The sequence below is a fragment of the Eurytemora carolleeae genome, unplaced genomic scaffold (genome assembly GCF_000591075.1).
Source record: "Eurytemora carolleeae unplaced genomic scaffold, Eaff_2.0 scaffold573, whole genome shotgun sequence".
NCBI classification, from domain to species: domain Eukaryota; kingdom Metazoa; phylum Arthropoda; class Copepoda; order Calanoida; family Temoridae; genus Eurytemora; species Eurytemora carolleeae.
In genome coordinates, this window is record NW_019397425.1 from 110,495 (window position 1) to 138,112 (window position 27,618).

Below are 27,618 nucleotides of genomic sequence, written 5' to 3' on the forward strand. Positions count from 1 at the left end.
CACTAAAACGATTTAACAACAATGAACAACACATGGATTAATAGATTTACTTAAATTCCTTTAGTTTGACTTTAAGATTATCAAGATTTACTGCTGCTAGAGTTTTTAATCGTTTTTGTAAACGATCGTTTTTTGTTTCGTTTTCAAAAACGATCGTTTCGTTTTCTGAAAAAACGATGGTTTTTAAAAACGACCCACTCGTTTTGAACTTTTAGATAACGAATAGCGATCGTTTTTTAAAACGATCGTTTTTATTAAAACGATTTGCGACCGTTTTTTTATACGATTGTTTAAAAAAAAATTGTAGACTATTATGTTAACGATCGTTAACGAAGAGTTGTCGTTAACGATCGTTAACGAAACGACGAACTTTATCAAAACGGTCGTTTTTGGGAAAAAAATACATGCAACTTTATTGAATGTCGTCTTACATGAAGTTTAACAGTTGTGGGGGAGTTAAAACTCCTTGATATTTTCTTGAAAACTACTCAATGATAAGTACAGATGCCCTTTAGGTCGGTTTCCTCTCTTCGTTAATGATCGTTAACGAAGGGGTCGTCGTTAACGATTGTTAACGAAGGGTTGTCGTTAACGATCGTTAACGAAGGGTCGTCGTTAATGATCGTTAACGAAACGACGAATTTTATAAAAACGATGGTTTTGAAAAACGATTGTTTTAAAAACAAGCGTTTTGAAAAACGATCGTTTTAAAAACGACCATTTTTGAAAAACGAACTTTTTTAAAAAAAACGATCGTTTTTAAAAACGATCGTTTCGTTTTCGATTTTTCGTCGTCGTTTTCATAACAAAACGATCGTTTTTCTGAAAAATGAAAACGTTAACATCCCTCTGCTGCATGCACCCTTCTCTCGTGGATCCTTGATATTTACATCTTAAACATTAAACAGGAAATATTGACTTTTTATCCATATCATATCTAATAATATCTATAATGACTGAAATGTTTCTTTCGTTAATGTTAGATTTGAAACCAAAAAACCATATAAGCTGAATCTCAGGAGACGAACTTTCAGCATATCCTTATTTCTTATATGAGTCCTTTTTTTATTAAAATATTACAAATCACGATGTTTGCAGTTAATAATAAAATGCAAACTAATGTAATAACGAGGTCACAAAAAAGTAATAGTAACTCTGATTCTTCCTAACGTTTACAATGATAAAAAATGATGCAGAGAGCTTGGGTGTAAAATGAATGATCTGCCTGGAGTTGGTTAAACCGAGACCTGAACCAGGAAGAACTTGACTCATGCAGTTTAGGCCTGTCTACAGAGCTAGGCCTGCCTGCCTGCATACACCAACATTCAAACCTTCGAAGCCATGCCAAATGTAGAAGGGGGTTAAAGGAGATATAAAAGGGGGATGGGTAAAGGTAAAAAATGTTTATTTTGTAATTATTTCATCACAGTTTTAAAATTGTTTTCTTTTTCAGTATGCATTTTAAAGTTTCAGAATATTAGTTGGATTTACAATATCTACAAAATCCCCCCCCCCCCCCGCCTTCGTAATCCTACGATATTATGCCTAAAGAACACTTCCTGGATTATTTCAACATACAGTTCAAATATTCAATGATAGATAGATATATATCTCGTTTAAAGATAGATAGATAGTTTTACACTAATATAAATAACTGTACTTAGCCACAGAATGTTTTAAAACTGAAAAAAGAGTAAATATACCCTTTCATAGGCATGATTTTAAAATAATTAGTTTCTGTAAAAATGAAAAATATTGTACAATTTAAATTTTTATAAAAACTTTAGCTGTATTTACCTGAAATATTTCAGTTTTCACCCATGAGTTTATGAGTTTAAGTATACTATAAGATGATAATCAATTTAATAGGCGCGCATTTAACTGCAAATTAACCTTTTTTGTTGATATCCAAACCGATGGAGTAGACATTTTTTGTAGTTTACGGCCGGTATTTAACAATATTGTCTCAAAATAATTACATGTATTTTTTTAGATTTCCGTGAAACAGAGATATCTTCGAATTTCGTTTTTTTTATATGTATTACGAAGAAACTAGTGGTATATGTATTACGAAGAAGCTAGTGGTAAATGTATTACGAAGAAACTAGTGGTATATGTATTACGAAGAAACTAGTGGTATATGTATTACGAAGAAACTAGTGGTAAATGTATTACGAAGAAACTAGTGGTAAATGCTTTGAATTTATAATATGTAACCGCGTGAATTTGCTTTTCTTATACTTGTGCGTAAAATTAAAACTAGAGATGCTACGAGGTCACAAAGGTGTTTCAGTAGTTTCGCATAAATTTTACCTTATCCTTCAGGGTAATAGTTTGCAGTGTAATATTCTAAATAAGAAAATATTAATAAAACTGCTAAATATCCTGCCAACCTGTATTTGCCGTAAGCTTGAAATATCCAATATTCTAAAGAAGAAAATATTAATAAAACTGATAAATATCCTGCCACCCAGTATTTGCCGTAAGCTTGAAATATCCAATATTCTAAAGAAGAAAATATTAATAAAAACTGCTAAATATCCTGACACCCTATATTTGCCGTAAGCTTGAACTATCCAATATTCTAAAGAAGAAAATATTAATAAAACTGCTAAATATCCTGCCACTGTATTTGCCGTAAGCTTGAAATATTCAATATTCTAAATAAGAAAATATTAAGAAAATATTAATAAAACTGCTAAATATCCTGCCACCCAGTATTTGCTGTAAGCTTGAAATATCCAATATTCTAAATAAGAAAATATTAATAAAACTGCTAAATATCCTGTCACCCAGTATTTGCTGTAAGCTTGAAATATCCAATATTCTAAAGAAGAAAATATTAATAAAACTGATAAATATCCTGCCACCCTGTATTTGCCGTAAGCTTGAAAATCCAATATTCTAAAGAAGAAAATATTAATAAAACTCTTTATCTACAACATAAATATATATATTTTTAATTTATAAATATACGACATTAAACATTTTTACCACAATATTATTGAAATATTAGAATAGACTTCATGATCATAGAGAACATTCTTAAGAACATTTTAGACAAATATTTATACATTAACATCTTTTATTCATAACTCTCACTATTTATATTCATATTTATATTTATAGCGCTTTGTCGGTCATTTCAATTTACAAAAAAACACATCTTTTTGCAATTGAGGAAGAATCAACGAATAATTTTGAAAATAGATGTTAAAAAAATGTCTAGCCAGATATTAATATAATTACAGTAATGGATGAAGAATTAATAAATAAAACTCACATCATTTGTTGTTTTTAAAGTAATGTCTACAGAAATTGTTTAGAACAAATATACAAAAAAAGTCAAGTTTTAAAATTTCATTCACTTGAAGATCTCATTTAGATATTTTATTGGTAATTTAAATATATAATTCTCTAATATACTTTTTACTTTGTTAAATATTAGATAAGTTTTATACTTTCAAAATAGATTATCAAGTAAAAAGTTATTTATAAAAGATATTTTGACGAGTTCTGCAATGTAGGAAGGATCAATATATTATTGCGATTAAACATTCAAATATTTTTATGAACTATTTTTAATGCAGACTCATTGTGGAATACACAATATGAAAAATCCGAACACATTTTTATTAAACAAACAAAGCAGACAACATTTTAGAAAACCCCAGATTGCTTAAATATCTGTTATTACTAAAAATACTAATGCAGATTCAAGGACGATTTTATAGAAGTGAGTCAGTTACCATGTTTATTAATTAAAAGACATGATGAGAGGAATAAAAATATTTTAAAATGGTTGAAAACTTATGCACTAAATTGGTCGAACATATTATTTTGTTTGGTCCAAACTAAACCATTTTAATTTAGTGCGTACAAATTTTTTTTAATTGGCCCAAGCTAAATATTTTATATTTGGCTCAAAATAAAATGTTTAGATTCGGTCAAAAAAAATAATTAATGTCTAAATAACTAAAATATTTTGAAATGATTCCACAAAACTTTAATCATGATTTAATCCACTAATCAAAATGTGTATTTCAAACAATTTTCAGGATGCATACTAATTAGATAGAACATTTTATTGAATGTGGGCAAGATGGCTTTAAACTATAATTAGAGAATTTAGTAGGTTATACATCGTAGATACAGTTCACAACACTACAGTCATAGGTATAATTCATATTTTTTTAGCAGTTTTCTATATTTACCTTTATTGTTCAGGCATTAGAAAGACGACATTCGGTTAAAATATAATAATAATTCCCTTGGTCTCTTTGTATGATGAAATACAATATACAATTCATATTACATATATCTAAATAAATATCTATTCATATTCCATAATCTACTCTAAAGCATGTCGGGTTACAGATAGACAGATGGACTCCAGGTCGCTGTCTATCTTGGTTTCTCCATTATCCGCGGAAACCGGTTTTAAACCAGTTTCCTTTGGCGCGGGTGGGCTGCTGCTAGTTTGGACTGGTAAAGGTACGGGACCTGCCCGCTCACAGCGTGTATTCTGTATGGTTTGGCTTGGCGCCATATTGTGACTAAACATTTGAGGCATTCTGTTGTCTGGACTAGAAATAACCAGTTTAAACTGACCGGAAGGCTTAGAGGTCTCAGGTTCCCGTGTATCCTCAGGAACCCCAGCAAGGCGGACTCCATCATGACGACCACGTGAAAGCTCATCTTTGATTGGACTTTCGTTATGCAGGGGCATTCCTTTTCTACTTTCTTTAGATTCATAAATATTGTTGACGCACGATTGATCACTAGAAGACTGTTTTAATGGATTCTTTTTCTGCTCCTTAAAATATTAAAGGAATTGAGTTTTTGCCACAAAATCAAATCTTCTGATCCCAATATCTTTGCAATCTGATGGTGCAAACCTTTGATATTTCAAATTTGGATTATTTTATCTATAAGTATTAATAGTTTGAAATATCTAAGGTCTACGACATTGGGTTACAAAGATATAGAGATTAAAAAATCAGAGTTTGTGGCAAAAACTCAATTCCTTTGATTATTAGGATGATATTGGTACACTAATACATTTTCAACATTTTCAGGATGAGTAAAATGATCGAATTCGAAAAAGAGAGATAAAATTAAATCTTAAATTCAAAATATTTGTAAAAAATCATGTTCAGCATAGAAATTATTTCTTTATTTCTCAGGGTAATTTCTAACCTGTAGAAGCAGATCCTGAATATAAGCTTGGGCTCCTTGATCCAAGCACATCCTATTCAATCCTCCCGGGTCTGCTCTTCCTACGGAACTTCTAGAGGTTGGATCTTGTCTATGACAGGGTCCATCACCAAACTCTCCTGGCTTAGAGAAATCTTTACTGCTAGATATATCCACAATGTTACTACAGGACTCGATATCTCTACTCTTGGCTTGGTCAAGCAAACGAGGTTCAATTCTCTGAATGCCTCCGATACCAGAAGAATATCCGGGTTCCATTAATCTAGCTCCGTGCTCAAGCAATATTCTCCCACTGTCCTGAACAGGTCTATAACCAAGAGAAGGATCATTAGCAGAAATCCAGAAACTTTGAGGAAGATCTTGAACTGTTCTCAAACCATAGGGAAGGGAACTTTTTGCAGGTTTAGAACCTACTGAAGCAGTTTGAATTGGAGAGAATCCTGAAATTAACTCCTGAGAAGATTGGAAATTAGGATCTTGAACTGGCTGTATCCGTGTATGAGCAGGAGGGACAGGAAACCAGCCAGGATCCGAGGGAATATGATATCCAGGGAGTCTAACAAAATCTAGCGGTACTCCAGGTAGAAACCTTGACACAGGATCTAACCCATCCCAACCCATCCCAACCTGGGTCTTATCACCAGGAAGAATGTAACCACCACCGTCTCCTACAAAACCTTTAACAAAATATTTTTAAATTGTGTTCTTCCATTACACATATCATATTCAATACCTGGAGACATTAGTGAGGCCCTTAGGACTTGGTCTCTTTGTGGCATAGTAGGAAGTATGGTAGTATTGGAAGGAACCAATGTTTCTCGACCGGTGCCTAATTCAGCTTTACACAGTTTTATAGAATTAAACGTTTAATAAAATTTTTTTATTCTTTCTTTTTCCAAATAACGGTTGTTTACAGTGAGTGCAATGTTATTTTGTTTTTTACTTTTAATATTAATGTGTAACTAATTTTTTATCCACTTGAGAGCAATTTAGTTATCAATTTCACCTCTCTTAGATATTGATTTAATCTTAGAAAAACTATAGAGAAGAAACATTTTTATAATAAATGTAAATGGCTGCATCTCAACTTCTATGCAGGTTTATTAAAATATGTAATCTAAGAACCTCTACAAGATAATCGTAATTAAAATTTCTGAAAAGAAACTTTAATAAATATTTCTGAACAGACCCAGACAAAGAGTAGGTAGACCCCGCATTTGACTTTATTCCACATTTTAACCGCTTACAATGATGATGGTAATAATTTTGAAAAATGGGAAAAACTTGAAGCACGTTTTCTCTTTCAGCATTTCTACGTCGCAGTGTTCCTTCCAGCTTTAAATTGTTAGGTCAAATCCCGCAATTTAAAAGCTCTAGCTACCCGATCTGAATACAGTTTGTATCACGTAATCGGACTCTACCAGCTCTTAGACTCGACTTAAGGAGTTAGACAGCTTACTGTTAGTAGAACATCGATAATTGAATGATATAAAAATGTAATCTACAGGGTGTCCCAAAAAACATGGGAATTCAGTGACGAATTGGATATCGTCTGTGTTATGAATTAGCATTGTAATACCTAATTTAAAAAGCCATAATATTATTATGTCTGCTAGAGTTTATTTTATGAAAAGGGTAAATAGCTGTAAAGATGTGTCTATAATGTCTCCGCAAGATGAACGATGGAGACGGTCAAGTTTACTCTGTTTGTATACTGCAATTTTCTTGTTTTACTAAGTACAACCGTATGCAGTCAAAACATAAACAAACAAAATGTGAACATAGCAGACGAAAATCTTACATAGTACAGCTTTCTCAGTAGGTATCACTATACTAAATCAAAGAATTATCTAAAAAGACGATATCGAATTCGTCACTGAATTCCCATGTTTATTGGGACACCCTGTATACCTTGAGATACTCCGCGACAAGATACAGTTGTGAAGAATTGACTTCGAGTCTGTAAACTTAATCTTCGGCCTGAAAACAGTTATTATCTTTTATTTTATGAGGTGTTCCCCCATTTAAAGCTTTTTTCCTGTTTTTCAATTATATATATATATTGCATAACATCTCTCTTTCATTTTCATAGTTTCTCCACATTGCATTTCACCTTGCTTCACTTTCAAAGGAATCGAGTTTTTGCCATGAACTTAGTTTTTTTTAGTCCTTATATCTGTGTATTGTGCAACAAGTTTTGTAGCCTTTATATACAGGGTTACCAACGGTCTCATCCTTTTTGGGTAACCTTGTATATACTATATCAAAATCTTGATTATTCCATAAAAAATAGTCAACACGTTGCAAAGATATTGTGAAAAGAAAATTTTAGTTTGTGAAAAACACTTCTTTAAATCCTTCTTAAATTTCTACGCAGTCCTCATTTTGTTGCTGTTGACCCAGCCAGCCAGCCATGTAACCCTGTACCTAAGGTTTGTGATGGTTGAAATGAAGGTCGTCTTGAGTACTGAAGTGAGCTCCGCCTTAAAGGGACAGGGTGCCAAATACTTCTACAAATCAAATAATATACAATTTTTCTATATTTCGACAAAAGATAAAGAACATTTTAAAAGACGTTTAGTCATTGAAATCAGGAATTAACAAAAAAAAATATTTAGAACATCTTGTATTTAAAAGCAATAAAATTTTGTTGACCTGATCTTGAGCTTCCAGGATAGGAGAAGCTGTTTTTGAAGCTGAGTAAAGATTTCAGAGTTCATGCACATATCAAGCAGCGATACAAACTTTGTTACTAGATAGACAGATAGATAAATAGATGGATAAATACATTAATAGGCAGATATATAAATAGATGGATAAATACATTAATAGGCAGATAGATAGATACATAATTAAATAGATATATGTAAATAACTAGATAGATTGATAGATAGATAGACACTAAACAGGTGGATGAATAAAAAGTCAGATAGAGAGATAAATTGATTAGTTAATGAGAAGTTAAGATGGATAGAAAAAAAAATGTTACAAAATAAAGACTTATTGACTATTCATTAATACAGGAGAAATTAGTTCCAAAACTGACACTAAATCTGCAAAGATATCTTTTTCAAGTGTATTTATGTTTAAATACAAGCCGAGTTGAACAAAACTACACCCTAACATTTATTATAAAATGGCTAAAACCAAGGTACTAATGCAAGGAAATTTATTTCAGAGGTGTACGCATTTTTGTACTGCAAGACGGATGTCGAAGCCTGACATGGAATTCATTTTCACAAAAATAATCTATGAAATATTCTGGTCTTAGGAAACTTGTGAATTTTCAAAATTTTCAAAATTCAATGCTTTTATTTTCCTCGGATAGCAGACAAACACTGATGCATCTATTCTTGTTAACAAATTCCGCCCGAGAATTGGTTTCAATATGTATGCAGAGTATACGCGACCGCAATTAACTTTCCTTGCATGTACCTTGGCTAAAACTATTTATTGAAACAATAAATGTGAACTTTTAACTAATGATAAGGTAGGAGAATTAGTTTTGATGATACTTGTTTTTATTTTAGAACATATTTCTATTTTGAAACAAATACCGCATTTCAGCTCATGTCGCGTTTTCGGAACATATCCTGGTTTTGAGACAATTACTCGAATTCATATCAACGTAAATTTTCAAGCATTTACGCACTTAAGTAACAAAACAGATTTTTTGATAAGGAAAATTTAAATTTAATGTTCTTTTAATAATTAAAAAAATATTACGGCATTGAAAAATCAAAATATTATTATCATTTTGTACTTATAGTATAGATTTAATGCAGGAAATTAAATAAACTTTATTCTCTTATTTAACAAATAAAATGTGGAAACTTAGATTCTAGAGTTAATTTAGCAGTTAGTTTAGTCTTCATAAGATAACTTTTACTTTCAGCGATTCATTTAGTAAGTTATTGAAGTAAGGTTTGTTTCGAATTGTGGATTATACTCAAAAACGGGGAAGTGGGGTTTGTCTCGAAAACGCGACAATGATTCAAATTCAGGATATGTTCGAAAATGGAAAACCTGAAAGGATTTTAATATAAAAAGTACTCCTTTTATAATTTTGATTTAAGAAAATAATTTAAAATTGAGAATTGTTGTCCTTGCCATGCTTAATAAAATGTTAATTATTGTCTTTACTATCGACTTTTACTCTTAATATGGGCCGGGATCCTAGAAACCCAGTCTTTCATTTTGTGCCCATTTCTAACACTCAGTGTTAGAAATGGGCTAAGTGTTAGTTTTGGAACTAATGTCCCCTGTAATAGAGAATGTTATGTCCGATTCACAACAGTTTCATCTTTAAACCTTTGTCTGTCAGAAAAATATTTAAAAGGTATCGTTGTAAATCGGTCATGCCCCTCTGTTCAATAAAGGGAAACTAAAACTACAACGATAGTCCTGTATGTAGATACAAATATATATTTAGAACAATAGAGAAACTAGATTTAGTTTTAGTATTAACCCTTACCGTTGCCAGAATCCGTGCAGGGGGAGAGAAGAAGATTTGTGCATACTCGTCTAAATAAATAAATAAATAATTAATTAATCAATTAAAAAAATAAATAAAAAAATATGAAAAAATTATCTGTCAATATGGTCAATCTGTGATAGAAAAAATAACAACAAGCTCATCAGTCAAACTTTTCATGGCAGCTCATTATCAAACAAGCAAAAAAATAGTTTTTGATTGATCGGGTTTGCGTACATGACAAACTCACTGTGTACAGTTTTAAGGGATGTGCATTGTACACTCAGTACAGTACAATTATCCACAAGATACCCGATAAATGATAGATAAATTACCATGGTAAATAAATTTTTATCTCTAATTTTAAAAATAATTACCTAAGAGTGAGGCAGAATAGATCTGCCAATTCATTGGATTCTCCTTTATTCTTGCCTTCCTTTTCCTTTCCCAGAGTTTCAGAGTCAAGTTCTTCTTGAGATTTTCTCCTTTCATCATCTTCTTTATAGTCTTCTCTCTTTTCCACTCCTTCCGCTGCTCCTAGTTCTTCCTCCTTCTTTAGTCCTGAATATTAAATATTTTATCGATACAAGTATTTTTCTTCAAATAAAGCAAAAAAAACTCTATTTTCATAATTCCTATATCTTTGTAAAATGATAATGAAATTTCAAGCTTAGATTATTTCAAGGTAAGGTATAGGCCAAAAGAGAATTTTTACTCAGAACACACCAAATTCTTTGATTCACAATGAACTCAGTTTCGGGGACTGTACGATTGTATAGTGGATGTTTGTCAACAAAAGCATCCGAAACTGGACTTGAACTCTTTGAACCGAAACATGAAATTGAACCTAGTATTTCAAGATAGGGAATAAACGGACAAATAAACAGACAAGGGAAATATATGTTAATAGATTTGCGTTAAAAAAAAAGAATAGAGCCCCCCCCCACAACTGCACTTTCTCTCAGCCTAATTAGATTGTTTGTATACAGACTGCTAAATCAGTTTTTAGCCACCGAAACCGAGTTCATTGTGTATTCCAGATTGTTTTTGTGCAGAAAATAAATTCTCTAATGGCCCACCCTTAGATTATTTGGTCCAACAGAATTAATAGTTTTAAGTGTAAAAGATCTAAGATTGTATAGATATAGGGTTTAGAAAATTGAAAATTTCCTTTCCTATATTCTTTAGAGGTACTCTGCAAGTTAATATAAGAATTTTACAAAATTTACAAATCTGCTCAAAGGAATCGAACACACGACACATACTCGTTTACCTTTAATATTAAAACAATAAATTCAAATAGTTCCACACAGGTTTTTACAACAGGTTTTTTTTGGTAGTTTTTCTTTTATATTTTGGCCTTTTTTTCGTCATACAGGCCATGTAGTATACGGATGTTTTAGCGGATCCGGATCCATGACTTCTGATTAGGTTATAATCTATACGTATCCAGGGGATCAAGTATCATGGTTACAGGGGCGTACGAGGGCTTTTGTTTAGGGGGGGCACAATATGCCCCCTTGGCAACAGTATACCCCCCTTAAAAACCCCTTTTTTGAAAAAATATTGATACCTTTTTTATTTTTTTTTGCCCCCCCTCCCACCTGGACTTGTTTTGTTCACCATAAAAATACAATAAATCAATAATCACAGCATCATTAAAAATTATATTTTTACTAATAAACGAAATTTCTTCTGAATTTCTTAGATAGAATTTACTCAATCTACATATTCACCAACTCTTTTAAGCTACAATTTTCTGGGATTTGCTTGCACAAACATTTCAATGATTGTTTCCGTAGAGAGGTCAGACAGCCTTTTAGGGTGTAAAGCTTTAAGTGCAAGATCGTTAAGTCTGCTCTCCTTCATAGTAAATAATAATAATAATGATGATGATAATAATGATAATAATAATAATAATAATTAAAATGATGATGACAAACAATGATGATGACAATGATGATGACGATGACAGTGACAATGACAATGACATTGACATAATGATAATGATAATGATAATAATGTTGTTGTCCCTAAGCTATTGTTTATATTCTGCAATGTATCTGTTCTCTCTCTAAGTTTCTGAATGGAACTCAGTATTTTACGTCGAGCACCCTGGGCAGTTTAAGTTCAAGTAGGTTGTCATATAAGCTGCATACAGCAAACATTGCCCAGTTAACATTTCATAATATTCCTTACAACATTGCCCAGTTAACATTTTATAATATTCCTTACAACATTGCCCAGTTAACATTTTATAATATTCCTTACAACATTGCCCAGTTAACACTTTATAATATTCCTTACAGTAAAAATCTTAAATATTTTCTATTTAAGCGAATGTAAGAATCTTAGGTTACTTAATAACTTCCATTTATAAATATCTAGATTTTATTCAAATAAATTTGTATTTGAGTTTATTTATAAATTCTTATCAATAATGTGAGATGACGAAGGTTATTTCAATTTGAATACCTTGATTACCTGTCGGTGGTACCTATATAGAAAGATGTAAGTTTCTATGTCCTTTATGTTTGTAATTTTGATATTTTAATTTGGAAATATCAATTCTACAGCACCATGGTTTGAAAAGATAAACTGGGTAAATTATCTGAATTAAACAAATTAAATGTTTAAATGAAAACAAAAGTTAGAATTCCAAAAAGTTAAAGTTTTTTTTCAGATATTTCTAGTTGGCAACTTAAATGAAGAAAAAAACGTGAAAACGTGAATGGTAAAATGATCTCACTATTCAGATATATCGGACGTCATCTAAACTTCGTATATTTTTCCCAATTAAACTCTTAGGTAAATATATTATCTTATAAAGATAATTGGATTGACGTAATTGGTCTAAGAAATTTCGTATTTTTTTGAAAGCTTCTAAATATACTGTTATTGTTTAGTTTAATTACACCAATCTATTAAAAAAATATATAAATGATAAAAATAATACTTAAAATTCAACGTCATCTAACTTTTGTGCGCATTTGCGCAACTATAAAACCAAAATGTAATTTTTAAAATGAAATAAATAACATTTTTTGTGATATTCTGAACTTTCGATCAAAATTATAAATGGATAAATATCTTTAAGTGAATATGTTACTGAATATATATTTACTGTGTATGAATTATATAGTTTATCGCGATCAGCAAATGTTTTACAAAATTCTAAAAAGAAATGTTTTCCAGCGTTTGGCGCCTTATCACTTTGTTAAAGAAATTTTGTCTTTGCCACAAACTAAGTTTTCTAATCCTTATATCTTTGCAGCCTGATTATATACACCTTTGATATTTCAAACTTAGATTATTTGATCTAACACAATTCATAATTTGAAATATTTAAAGTTTACTATAGAATTCATCTTTTGTCTGTCTGTTTGTTTGTATCCAATAAACGTCAAAACGGCTGAACCGATCGGGTCCAAATTTTTTGTGGGACATCACATCACAGGGAAGGTTTATGAATGATAAAAATTTTAAAAAAATGTGTTTAAAGGTTTTTAATTTTGTAAAATATTTAAATTCTTGAAAATCCGCGAATTTTTTTTAAAATCCATGAAATTTTTTTCTTCTTTGTTATAAAATGTAAACAAAAAGAACACGTTCACAATTTAAATAGAAGATGGGCGCAAAGCCCTCTAAAATCCTAGTATTTTATATTTTTACATTTTAATTTAAAAAAATCCAAAATAAATCTAAAAATTTTCTCTGGACAAATCATTTTTGAAAATCAATGATTGATAAAACTTGATTTTTGATTCTTTCAGAAGAATGTTTAAAAACTTATTAATAATTTTACATGATTACTTTCCTTTGTAATGTTTAGTTGCTCCAGTTCCGGTTCCGTTAACCTGGAATCAATGGAACCATTTTAATATTTAAAAATCTTATTTTTTAAAGGGACTGATTACATACTATAACAATAAAGGAATTGTTCATATATTTCAAAACATGAATATTTAAAAGAGAGTTTGTTCAAATATTAAGATTACAAAACAATAAGTGTACGATTACCACGTGATAGATGCTAAATGGGGTAAACTGGGACAGTAATTAAAAGAATTGAGTTTTTGCCACAAACTAAAATCTTCTGATTCCAATATCTTTGCAATCTTTTGATGCAAACCTTTGGTATTATTGAAATATCGAAGGTCTACAACATTGGGTTACAAAGATATAGAGATTAGAAAATCAGACTTTGTGGCAAAAACTCAACTCCTTTGAATTTGAAATATTTCTAAAATCAAACATATTGTCCATCTATTATAAACAGGTCTGTAGATATTGATGACAATGTTACTAAAAGATTACCTAAGAAGCTCCTCGTATGAAAGGTGCTGGAAATATTGACTGTATTTGTGTAACCTGGATTATATTGAAAACAAGTTGAAAAAAGAAAATCTTAATCATTAACAAGTCCTAAAAAATCTTAACTTACAATTTAGCAGAGTGGATTTAATCATTAATTATCTTTATTTAAAAAAATCTGTAAAGTTAAATTTTAGTTCTGGGAACTGTAGATGTAATTTCAAATAACCCTCCATTTTTGGAGTGGCATGTCCGATTTACAATGTTACCTTTAAAGCATTTTCATATCAAGGTTAAATGGGATATCAAGATTAAATGGTTTATCGAACAAAAAGACTTGACACAGTAATAATGAAGACATTGTGACAACTTAACAAATATTAATATTGAAAAACGACAAAATCTTCCAGCATAGTAATGATTAGTTTAAAAGGTACCATTGTAAATCAGATATGCCACTCTATAATTAAAGGGTCACTTGACATTACAACAAAATTTCCAATTTAAAAGAAACTATTTTCATTCCTAAGAGATTTCAGCCATTCAAGCATATTTTGTATTCGAGGAGAAACTGTATGATCTGCTGTACACACATCCTTTACATGACATGGTTGCCCACCACCAGAACATGGTTGCCCACTACCAGGACATGCTTGCCCACTACCAGAACATGCTTGCCCACTACCAGGACATGCTTGCCCACTAACAGGACATGCTTGCCCACTATCAGGGCATATATGATCACTACAAGGACAAATATCGGAATGACCGATTTCACAACCAGCCTGAACAGATAATAAAGTTAACGGGAAGTTAAAATAAGATTTACACTTACTTGTAAAACTTTTGAATAGGAAAATGACATTCAGTTAATGTTATATGCATTTTTTTTGTTAAAAGACAAATAGTTTTGTCAATTGGTTAAAAATCAATATTTTATTACGTGAAATTGGGGTGTAAACACTGCATAATTGCTGTTTTTCATGTTAATTGGAATATTTATATAAAGCTTGGGAACCCAGCGTTGCCCTAGTTGAGCTTAGTTACTCCCGCCGTAGTTTAGCCGCGCTTAGTCTTAACCACTCAACTAAGAGTCTCGAAACAAGCTAAAAACATTCCCATGGTTCTTCATAGTTCTCAATCAAATTTTGAGCAAATTGGTCCAAGGTTTCCTGAGTTATGATCGGACAAACAAACAGACAAACAGAGATTACAACTTTATATATTTACTAGCTTGGAAACCCAGCGTGACCCAGGGGATAGTTAGTCCCACCGTTTACCCGACCCGTGTCGTAAATTACGATTTTAGCTATTTTTCCCGTTAAAAGTAGGCCCACTCAACTTAGAATATCAAAACCAAGCTAAGAACATTCCCGTGGGTATCCCGAGATTGTAATTACCAAACCAAACTTTAGAAATTAATTTAATATATTTATTTTAATCATTATCTATCATTATTATTTTCATTACTATAACTGTTATTGATAATATCATGTTCAATACTAAAAGACAACCATTCACTCAGCAGAGATAACATGCAATGCACAATTTTTATTTATATGGCAAAATTACTTTGAACAAAAACATTTTTATGGCCATTTTAAAAATCATAAATTATATTAGTTTGCTTCAAAAAATTGGGAAAAAAAGTATGGGAATAATATTTTTGTAAATGAATTACTTTTGCCCCCTTGTCAAATCTATCTATTGAGAGACCTGTCAGTTATTCAGAATTATTCTATAAAATTATTCTAATTAATGGAGAAGAAGCAGTAAACAGAGCTGAAAACTTTAGAATGAGATATCCTTAATCCTGATTACTTAATCTGAGTAATGAGTATCCAATGGACACACTTTTGATTTTCTTTTTAAACCGTTCTTTCTTGAACATAGAGGAGAAAAATCAAAAAATAAGAAAAAGAGAGGATCAAGCATTGATCTCGATATCCACCATTCTAAAGTTTCCAGCTCTGGAATCTTTATATCAAATCATTTAATTTAATAAATAGTTATTGTTGGAGAGAGAGGCATGATACAAAAGCTCTTCTTTTCTTAGGATTTATGTCTGTACTATATTGTAAATATTCTCCGATTGGAATTCTAATTTTGGAAGTTTTGGAAGGAAGGTATAAAAGAAATGTAAAACAATGAGCAAGTTGACGCCTCCCCCCCCCCCACATGTAAAAGCTGTTGTTTAAACCTTTTTCTTCTTCTAGATATTTAATAAAGATTAAAAAGTCAAAGAAATTGTTATGTGTTTAACCAAGACAAAACAAGGTAACTTGAATTATTATATATATAAAAAAAATACTTTGATGGTTGGTTGGTTTTCTATTTGTTCAGGGATCTCACCATCTTTCCCTTCACAACCTAGATATAGCACAGTACAGTACAGTACAGTACAGTACAGTACAGTACAGTACAGTACAGTACAGTTTAATACAGTACAGTACATAAATAAAGAAAGAAATACTATTTTGGTGCTTTAATTGGAATAGATACCTGTTTCATGAATTCTTTTATGCTGTACATCTTTCAGGAAATCCTCTCCTCCTGCCCCCTCCTATACTCATAATATTATTCTTGACATTATTAAAAAAAAAATTCATTTAAAATATGCTCGATATATTTTTATTTCTAAACATTGCCAACCTTTACCTTAACGCAAAACGGCAAAGCAAATTTTCAAAAATTTTAATTCAATCATAAATATGATTTTCCTTTAGATTAGAATCACAGCCACGCCCTCCAACCTGCCCATCCTCCTGGTACAAACTGTCTCGCCTTAAAATATATTTATCGATTCCTCAGGTAGAAATCTTTTTTAGAAAAAGTGTGAGCCGACCCAGTATAGAAAGATAAAGAAAATAGAACAAGCCCTGAACGGAAACAATATATGTAATATCCCAATATATTAGGAGAACACAGGAGTTTGATCTACACTACTCTACAACGAAAACTTCAAATCTACAAACCAAGATTCAACGTCAGTGGCATCAAGATCCGCTTACGATCCTAAGAAGGAAAAATTAACTGCAAAATTACCGTTTGTAAAAAATCCTGATGATTTCCTGTTTAACAACTTTAACCGCGCCCNATAAATATGTTTAACTTATGTATGTTTTTTTTCAGTAATTCACCGCAACTGTTGCTGTATTTAAACCAAGTATAAATAAAGATATATGCGTTTCTACCAACGACGAGTATAATTAAGGCAGTGATTGTGTATGTAACTCTTTTATGCTCAAGAGTTAAATGTTTGTAAGTGATTTTCGGCCAGCGAGCACAATATATGTGGCCGGGACTTGAAATTTTATTTTTAGTCAGAGATAAGAGAGTTACAGAGATCGATTGAAACCTTTGATATGCGATATTTTCCACAGCATGTTCTATTGTGTACAAGTACTGTACACGACCAATCAGCAAACATCTGTATTCAGGGATATTTAAGGATCCTTTGGATACGAAACACAAAATCTTCAAAAATAGATTGAATTCATAAATGTTATGTTTCATGTTTAAAATTGGGGTATTTCTATAAAGTTGTAAAACTTAACCCCTGAATGGGTATTATGTTCAACAAGTGGCCGTGAGATGGCAGTCTAAAACCTATCGTAAAAACGTAGCATGTCGTGCCGGGTCAACTGTAGGTCTACGTAGCCCATACCTGTGAAAGGAGATAAGCAGTCTGTGAGTAGTCTGTGGTTTTAGTTTTCCTTCCTTCGAATATTCCCCCCCCCCAATTTTTTTAAATTCCAAGCAATCATGTACTAAAAATTTTCTAACTGAGAAAATCAAAATAATTTTTTCCACCCTCCAAAACTCTAAAACGAAAAAAATATTTTATTAATTCTTAACTTAGTCTTTAGCTATACTCAAATCCAAATAGATTCTAGTACTATAGATGGCAACATAGAATTTTTACACTCTCAGTACAGCTGTATTATTACGTCACAAACTTATATTTTTTTGTCTGACAAAATCATTAATAATAGTGATAATTTTAGAATAAAGTGCTTATCTTATAGTGAAATAAGTGCAGTTTTATGTGTTCTTTATTTTCTATTTTTATACTTTTTTATTTCATCTTGGAAAACATGTCCACTATAACGTAAGAAAATTTCGTTTAACTTGTTATATTATTTTCCCACGAGAATTTAGAATTAATTTTTACCTGATATTTAGCATACTATTCACCCATCTTCCTTCACAGATTGTAATCCCTCTTCTCTCATCTGCCAAATTACTCCCTCTCCTCTCATCTGCCAAATTACTCCCCCTCCAATCATTTGCTAAATTACTCCCTCTCCTGTCATCAGACAAATTACTCCCTCTCCTATCATCTAGTAGAGTACTCCCTCTTCTATCATCTAGCACTGTACTCCATCTCCGATTTTCTTCCGAATAATTACTTCCCCTCCTATCCCCCTGAAGTCTTTCATCGTATAATGTACTCCACCGTCTGTCATCGGACATTGTACTCCACCGTCTTTCACCCGACATGGTACTCCATCGTCGATCAGCTCTGGAACTACTCTCTATTCTTTCGTTACTCCAAGTGTTTTCTCGTCCTTCCTCCAACACAGTCCCACCATGTCTATCGTCTTGTGTTATGTGCCCAAGTCTATCCTCGGTTAAGTTACTTTCTCGTCTCTCGTCTGACATCATACTCGATCTTCTTTCGTCCCAGGACATACCAGAACTTCGTCTTCTAGATAATAATTTTAACTAAGCACAATCGTATCCATATTCCATAGTGTCTAAAGTATTCAATGTAGTTAATTGGATTAATAAACAACTTCCCTGTCCGTTTAATAATATAACTACTTCTTGTACCTGTCAAGACTGAAGCTGCCAGATTTTCTGTAGGAATCCACTGAGTACCGTCGCTCATAGTCGCTTTCTATATATTCATTTAATATTATAAATGGACTATGAACATACAGGGTGTCCCAGGAAACATGACAATAGCAAGACGACTTGAAAGTCGTCTTTGAAATTTGANCTTTTAATTTTTAAGGAGCATTTAAAAAATCTATAAAGACAGATAATAATGATAAATAAAACAAGTTGGATCAAAAAAATGATAATTGTAGTCTTGCAAGAAAAAACTGCTATTTACCGATTCCTGAACTTCTTCTTTCATAATCAGATATTGTACTGCTGCGACGCATATATCCATCCCCTCCTCCTATATAATAAGATATTGTACTGCTATGAGGCATATATCCATCCCCTCCTTTTATATAATAAGATATTGTACTGCTATGACGCATATATCCATCCCCTCCTCCTATACAATAAGATATTGTACTGCTATGAGGCATATATCCATCCCCTCCTTTTGTATAATAAGATATTGTACTGCTATGACGCATATATTCATCCCCTCCTTTTATATAATAAGATATTGTACTGCTATGACACATATATCCATCCCCTCATCCTATATAATAAGATATTGTACTGCTATGAGGCATATATCCATCCCCTCCTCCTATATAATAAGATATTGTACTGCTATGACGCATATATCCATCCCCTCCTCCTATATAATGAGATAATGTACTGCTGTGACGCATATATCCATCCCCCTCCTCCTATATAATAAGATATTGTACTGCTTTGGCGCATATATCCATCCCCTCCTCCTATATAGTAAGATATTGTACTGCTGCGACGCATATATCCATCCCCTCCTCCTATATAATGAGATATTGTACTGCTGTGACGCATATATCCATCCCTTCCTCCTATACAATGAGATATTGTACTGTGACGCATATATTTACATATTTTAACCAAAAAATCCAAATACAAGTTAAAAAGGAGAAATAAGAAGAAAAAAAAATACCAAAAGATTGATTTCCCAAACCAGGCTCTACACCGTACATCTTCCCGTCATAGCAGCCTTCATCAAGCTGAATATATAGTAATTAAAAATATTGAAGGTATTGGTTATTATTTCTAAAACTATAATTTTCTAATCCTTACATCTTTGCAATCTGAAAACTTGACACCACTGTCAACCAGGATACGAATATATAGTAATTAAAAATATTGAAGGTAGCGGTTATTATTAAAAATATTGAAGGTAGCGGTTATTATTTCTAAAACTATAATTTTCTAATCCTTACATCTTTGCAATCTGAAAACTAGACACCACTGTCAACCAGGATACGAATATATAGTAATTATTATTAAAAATATTGAAGGTAGCGGTTATTATTTCTAAAACTATAATTTTCTAATCCTTACATCTTTGCAATCTGAAAACTAGACACCACTGTCAACCAGGATACGAATATATAGTAATTAAAAATATCCAATTTGGCTACGCTCAATAATACGCGTCGAGGTTTAAAGAAATACTTTATTGACTAAATTTTAAACTTAATTTATCTTAATCGAAAACATATATCAAGGTGACGTGGCAGGAATAGAATGTTCATCTTGCCGCGTCCGAATATCCGGCTTCAGCCTCTTCATATTGAGTCGTCTTCCGCCACAAAGGTATTATTTCTAAAACTATAATTTTCTAATCCTTACATCTTTGCAATCTGAAAAACTTGACACCACTGTCAACCAGGATACGAATATATAGTAATAAAAAAATTAGAGTCGGCGGCAAGTGTTAAGTAAAAGTACCTTTTCTGAATATCTTGACGCAAAACTTACGCATGATATACAATGTACATGATGTATCAATAGGCAAGGGAATTAAGTGACCGAGTTCTTTTGTAAAGGATTTTTAATTTAAAAGCTTTAGTTGTCCCCCTTCTCTGTTCACCTTATACAACCTTCTAAAGTTTACATAAAAAATTTCCTGGGAGACTTAATTATTTTATGTCTTTCTTCAAAATTAGGTACAGTGATAACCAGAAACACAATGGAATAGGAAGACGACATTATTTCAATACTAAAGCGTATTTGATGTTGTTTCAAAACAAATAGTTTTAATGGACACTTCATAATTCACTAATTTAGTGAAACGGGTCTGTTTACAATGCACGTCTTCTGTGTCTAATGCTCATTGGACTTTTTAAAGTCATAACTTGATTATAAAGTCGTTTTCCTAATTCAGAGTTCTCCGGTTATCACTGCAATACAATGCTAATTCTTAACAGACGATCTAATATTCGTATTTAATATACCTGGGTATCCTCCTCAATATCTCTCATCCCTCCCCTCTCCTCTCCATCCTAGAATATTATTTAGGTCCAGTGTACTGTACGTACACTAAATAGTAAGATTAATCTAGGTTAAGATTGTACAGTGTACACTGTACATGACACCCAATTCACCCAAAAAAACACTGAGAATAATTTTGACACATAAAATCTGTCAAGAAAGGTGATTGTTTTCCCAACAAATAAAGCAAAATAATTAGTATTTTAGGCCATTAAATCTGCCACACAGCGAAGTATTAGATGAACCCTACAGAACCTTCACTGCGTTTTGACTCTGAGTATGTATATTTTAAACATGGTTCTAATACATAACATTTAAATATAAACGGTAAAATACGTAAAATTCTGGATCTTATTTCAAATAATTGATGATTCTTTAAATAGCTACACAATATTTCAAATACGTCAGATGACTTCCATGTTTCAGCTTTTATGGAGGTTTAGGAAAGAGAAAATGTCATTTGGCGATCAAGTCAAAATTCTTTCTATTAAAATGACTTCTTATGGAACAAAACGTAGAAATTAAGACAGTTTTTTTTGGATCGCCCTTTAATTACCCGAACAAGATTCCATTTAAAGATGTCTGGCCCCACCCCTCCTCCTTCATAATTCCTCGCTTCCCTAAAACATAGAAAACTATTGAAGAGGCAAAAGTTTAGACAACTAACGTGACTAGGATTTCAAAATCGATATTAAACAGAAATTAACACAACTTTTAAAAGTTAAAATTAATTCTTAAGACTGGATCAAACTTTGAATTTACAAACTAACTTATTATTTTTTTGCCCTAGACAAAAGATACATTTGGTAAAATTTTCACCGATATTCTGCGTAGAAACTTGCAAACTTTTGATCACTTTGTATAAAACTTCATTAAAAAAATTAATTCCTAGAACTATTCCAACTAAACTGTCAAAAATCAAAGAGTTACAAATTCCAAATAAAGGAATGTGTAGAATTAAAATCTTCTAAATAAGGGAATTAAAATGAAAAATACCAAATGAAGGAATAGAGAATTTCCCAATAAGGGAAATAAATCCAAATATCAAATAAGTAAATAAACAAATTTTGTATTTTAAAGGAAGTTGTACTGCAATTCAGAGTTAGGATGGACGAGTTTACATAGTTCACTAATTAAACCTCCCACGCTAATTCTTCTTGTAATTTCACCAGAACTTACAAAACAATGAACAAAAGGAATTTTGTGAATGAATGAAAAATATTATCTGAAATAAAAAGCAGGATCTAAGGATCATGAAAACGTGAATAGATAGAAGAAATAATGCAAGAAGCTTTATCAAAAAAGGTAAATATATATAAAAGATCAAAAGAATGCATTTATAAAACTTGAATGAAGGAAAATCAATGAAAATTACACTGAAACGAATCATTAAACTTGAGTAATGAATAGAAGATTTAAAGGAGGTCTAAAGACAGTCAGAATGAATGAATACCTGTTTGGATGAAAGAACTGTGGAGAAGGTCGTCTTTCTCCTAAACATTATATGACTTCATCAGGCTTGGAAACAACATATCATACGATATTCATTTGTGGTTTACTTAAAAAACAAACAGTAGTTTGCAGTACAAAACAAGTCCCATACTTTTACACGTTTTTTATACTGTATAGACTAAATAGAGAGAGGATTAGACCAGAACAAGATTATTTTAGTATCTATCAACATATTTAAGTCCAAGCAAAGTCCTCAAATACTTTTTCTTTTAAATTTAGTTTTCATTTTTCAACCAATAAATCTCTTGCATTGTAAATATATAATCGATTTTAATATATTGAGTGGTCGTGATTGAGCTCAAACTTAATTTGAATAAATAGTTTACAATTTATATTCGAGCGATTGGTCATTCATTGATATATAGATATATATTAGATATATATTTGACTAAATATTTTAATAAATAACAATTACAGGTACACAATTTATACATTTTAATTTAGCCAGGACCTCTATATCAATTTCTGTTTGAATGAAAAGGCCCTTTAGCAGCGATAAATACATGTTAGATTAATATAAAACCAAATGAAACAAAAACTATTCAGAACTAAAGAAATGCAACGTGAGGTGGAGTAGAATGAACAAGAGTAGATAGAGGGAAAGGTATTGAAGAATAGAGAGGAAAAGAAGAAGAAAGGAACGTGAGGTGGAGTAGAATGAATAGGAGTAGATAGAGGAAAAGGTATTGAAGAATAGAGAGGAAAGGAAGAAGAAATGATCGTAGGGGGGGGGGGGACAACCCAGCACACAAAGTTTTAATGCTGTATGTTTAATTATGTTAGGTTAAAATAATAGGGGAACGGAGATAAAATTTGTTTATTCGTTGATTAATTAATTGATTTTTATTTACCTGGATCTTGATTGTTCCAGAGGGAGGACATAGAAGATGCTGAACTCAAAACTGAAGAAAAATATTTATTTATTGGTTAAGTAAATGTACGTCGTCTTTCCCTTTAGAAAAATAAGTAATGTCGCCTTATCCTGCAGGGACATCATTCATACAAGGAAAGGAGGGAGGGAGGGGGAGAATTAGTGGCTTAAAATCGTGAAAATATTCCCTTGAAGGGCAGGAAACTGGACGGATAATAAGTAAAGAAAAAATTCATAGTGATTACTTCGACATTTTAAATAAAATCTGAAGTCAAAGACTATGACTGGTGTGGATGTTTGTTTACATTGCCCCCAGAGAGTACAGTAAACCATTTGCGTTCATAAGAATTGGCGTTCTGAGTGTAGTTCCTTGGTCGTACATTCCCTTTGTGACCAGCCACTGTAAAGAAAAATGCAAATTTTTTGCCCAAAGTAAAGAAATACAATTACTTGAATAATTCAAACGATATTTTATCTTGAATTGTTTCGGACCTTCCTTTCAAAACTTTATGATATTTCTGTCGTCTTCCCAATATATACCTGAGCTGTCTGAATTAATGCTGTATCTTCGTCCTGGGAGCTGTAGTGTTTCCATTCTATGAATAATAATAAATAATAATAATAAGTTTAACCTTTGTTGAGGAGTAATAAGAGAGTTGGAACGACCAACCCGTGGCTGTAAACCATAATTGAATAAAAATTATTCTTTTATTTCAATACAAAATTACAAAATTACAAAATTACAGAATTGGAAACCATTGGAATCCATCGAAAATAGATATACAAAGAGACCAGGATGCGCCAGATTGGACATGGCACTGGATTCGGATAGACTGGAGTCTTAATACTCAGATGTAGCATGAAGCAGTGGAAACAATTATAAATTTATGTTTTTAATAATTTCAAAATATACTCTTTATCCAAAAATGTGTGCCTTGGATTCATGAGAAACAGTTTGTGCAGATATATTTTGGAAATGCTGTAGATGATCTTCATGTACATGCTGTAGATGATCTTCATGTACAGACTCTGCAGAGATATCTGTTACCTGGCAGCAAATATAGGATTAAGAAGATAAAAAAGTATTACCCAATACCCTTATCACTGGCCAGATCCATATAGTTCAAATCACCTCCCCTCCCCTTTCCATCCATTAGAGTTGGGCATTGCATAGTTATTGTCCTCTGTTTTTTAAATAGGTATTTTAGGATTTTTGGCTTTTAGAAGGCTTCACAAACACTTACGAATTCTTACTGAATTTACAATTAATTTTATAACTTTATTCATAAGTATATATGCCTGAACGAAACAAAACCAATCATTAGTTTACGAACGATTTAAAAAATCGATCAGAGCTGAAAACTTTAGAATGTGATATCCTTAATCTCGATTACTTAACAGATTATCCAATGGACACACTTTTGATTTTCTTCTTAAACCGTTCTTTCTTGGATATAGTAGAGAAAAATCAAAAACCGGCGGGGTTTTCTATATTTGAGAGGTCCTCCCATTTCTGTATATAATCTTAAATGGCGCGCAAAATTTCAAGTTTATCGGCTTCATATACGCGACTCTGATTAATTGAATTTTATACACTCTTTAGGATACAAGTACAGGATTAGATTAGTCTCGATATTAAGAAAAAGAGAGGATCTCGCATTAATCACGATATCCACCATTCTAAAGTTTTCAGCTCGGGCTTACATTTTATGCCAGATTTAAGATTTTGCATAAAATAAGATGACAAATAAACTTTAGAGAATACAATTTTGAAGTATGTTAAACTTCTCAGGATTTTGTTGAGTCTCCTGAACTCCAAAAAATCCTAACTACGCCAATACAAATTTTTCCCACATAAAACGGCACAAAATTCTCCATATATTTTCTTGTGTGATCGTGAAATAAAACTTATCTTCTCGCAATTTAGTATTTTAGAATAATGTTTTTGACAATGTAAATTAATATTAAGCAGAATGAATGTCGTCTTCACTCATTCTTTTAGATTAGAAATGCCGCTAGGAATTGAAATTAAATTTCGTATTTTTCATATTTCTTCGCTGTATTTCTAATTAAAAGAAGTAGAGAAGACGACAATCATGTCGCTAAATATTATTGATCACTGTACCTGGTTGGGGAAATATTTCTCTTCTAAGGATTGCCATCTTCCAACCTCAAACCTCTAAAACAAAAAGTGAAATAAAAATTAATATAAAAAACATGATAAAGACTTCCATACATTTTCCCCCCATAAGTCCCAATAACCAGGGAAATTAAGCGACTACATGAACAACCTCGGAAAGTCAATGAATTCTGGAATTAATGCAGACATTTGTGAATTATGCTTTAAAAAAATACACAATAGATAGAAAAAAATGTTTGATTTTTTTAAGACACCCAAAGGAATTGAGTCTTTGCAACAAACTATGATTTTTAATTCGTATATCTTTGCAAACCTATGTCGTAAACCTTAGATATTTCAAACTATGAATTCTGATATATCAAGTAATCTAAGTTTGAAATATCACAGGCTTACAACATCAGGTTGCAAAGATATAGGGATTGGAAAATTTAAGTTTGTGACAAAGACTCATTTCCTTTTATTGAAATATTGTTTTCAGTGTGATAATGAGTAGGTTTGTAGGCTGGCGAAAGGTTTCCGAAAAAATCCTTTATTTCCTTTATTTGCTTACGTGTCCAGGTCTTGGTGTTTTCCAGTACTGTACATACTGTACATCATTAGTTTCCTTCTCATCGTAGGTTACTTTCACCTAAACAAAGGAACTACTGAATACAAATTTTACAAGATGTTGATTAAACTTCTATTTTAACAGGAGTTTTCCAATCAAAACTTGAGGCAAATTGGTCAAGAGGTTATGAGTTATGATTGAACATCCAAACAAACAAACAGAGATTACAACTTTATATATTGATGTTCACTATACAGGATGGCCCAATAATATTTTAAAATGACCCAAAAAGGTGCAGTATATAGGTTTAAATTCTGGAAATTTTAAGTTCGATGCGTAAAACTATGTTGAATGTTAGAAAATATCTCTGTTTACATTGAATAATTAATAATTTTTATTATTCTTTTCAAATCTATATTGCAGAATATGTTTAGAAATCATAATAGTTAATACATAATTGGATTATTATAATAATCAAAATTATTTCTTTAAGGGGTCCCAATTTAATGTCCTACATCAGACCTGGTCGAAACCATGGGGCGCGCAGGGATTACTGCAACCTCTCGTTCTAGGGTTTTCTTCAATAGATTTCTGTGGGTTTAGGACTGTATGTATACACCTAGGATTTTAGAAAGCCCAAAATAAAATCTAAGGGGGGTTATACATATTTAAAAAAATTTATATTTCCTGAAGAATATTGATTAGCTGAGTTAGCGGAAGTTGTTAAAGAGATTTTCGAATATTCTACTAAGTATTACATCCAATAATGTATAATAATGAATACCTGGACTGGGGTTGTATCTCGGCCATCTCTATTCATCTATAGTTCTCTTCACTATCTTCAACAAGTACACTTCAGTATAAAAAGAAAAGAAAATGCAAACACAGAACTTTTATCCGTTGAAACTCCAGAGATGTTTATTTATAGAGAGATGTAACAGCATCGCAAAGATATATTTAAAAAGGGGTTGAACAACAATATTCGAATACAAAATTAAAGAAATTAATTGAAGAATATTCCTGTCAAATAATTAGTGACTCATAGCATTCTTTTCTAACCACATTTTAAAAATAAAAAACTGAAATTTTAGAATCGATTAATTATAAATTTAACCTTGACAGCATATGTTCCTTTAAATGTTAAATTTAAAAATTAAAGGGATTGTTCGCGTGTATGTAATACAAAATACTATTGTATTTTACAAATCATGTAAAACTTATATAAAGAACATACCAGTTGTATCAGAATATTTTCAGTCATGTTCTAATCTCTGATAAATTTTTTTTTAAAAATCGTAAAATACTTTTATATTTAAGTACATAAAAAAGTAAGTTATCTTGAGATAGATTAT

The 27,618-nt window shown here is 31.5% G+C and overlaps 1 protein-coding gene across 1 annotated transcript; it reads right to left on the minus strand.

Moving 5' to 3' along the window:
• Positions 1-4,016: 4,016 nt before the first annotated feature.
• LOC111714220 (uncharacterized) lies at positions 4,017-27,086 on the minus strand. The gene is made up of 17 exons (XM_023489282.1): positions 27,051-27,086; positions 26,270-26,347; positions 25,705-25,758; positions 24,514-24,627; positions 19,860-19,926; positions 18,842-18,908; positions 18,180-18,716; positions 16,759-16,789; positions 14,649-14,790; positions 10,069-10,252; positions 9,692-9,741; positions 7,873-7,969; positions 7,645-7,727; positions 7,129-7,197; positions 5,951-6,055; positions 5,200-5,894; positions 4,017-4,816 (listed from the first exon to the last, which is right to left on the minus strand). Exons 1-17 carry the CDS (start codon positions 27,084-27,086, stop codon positions 4,352-4,354), a joined length of 2,874 nt encoding a protein of 957 aa, XP_023345050.1. The 3' UTR covers positions 4,017-4,351.
• Between the last annotated feature and the right edge of the window lie 532 nt (positions 27,087-27,618).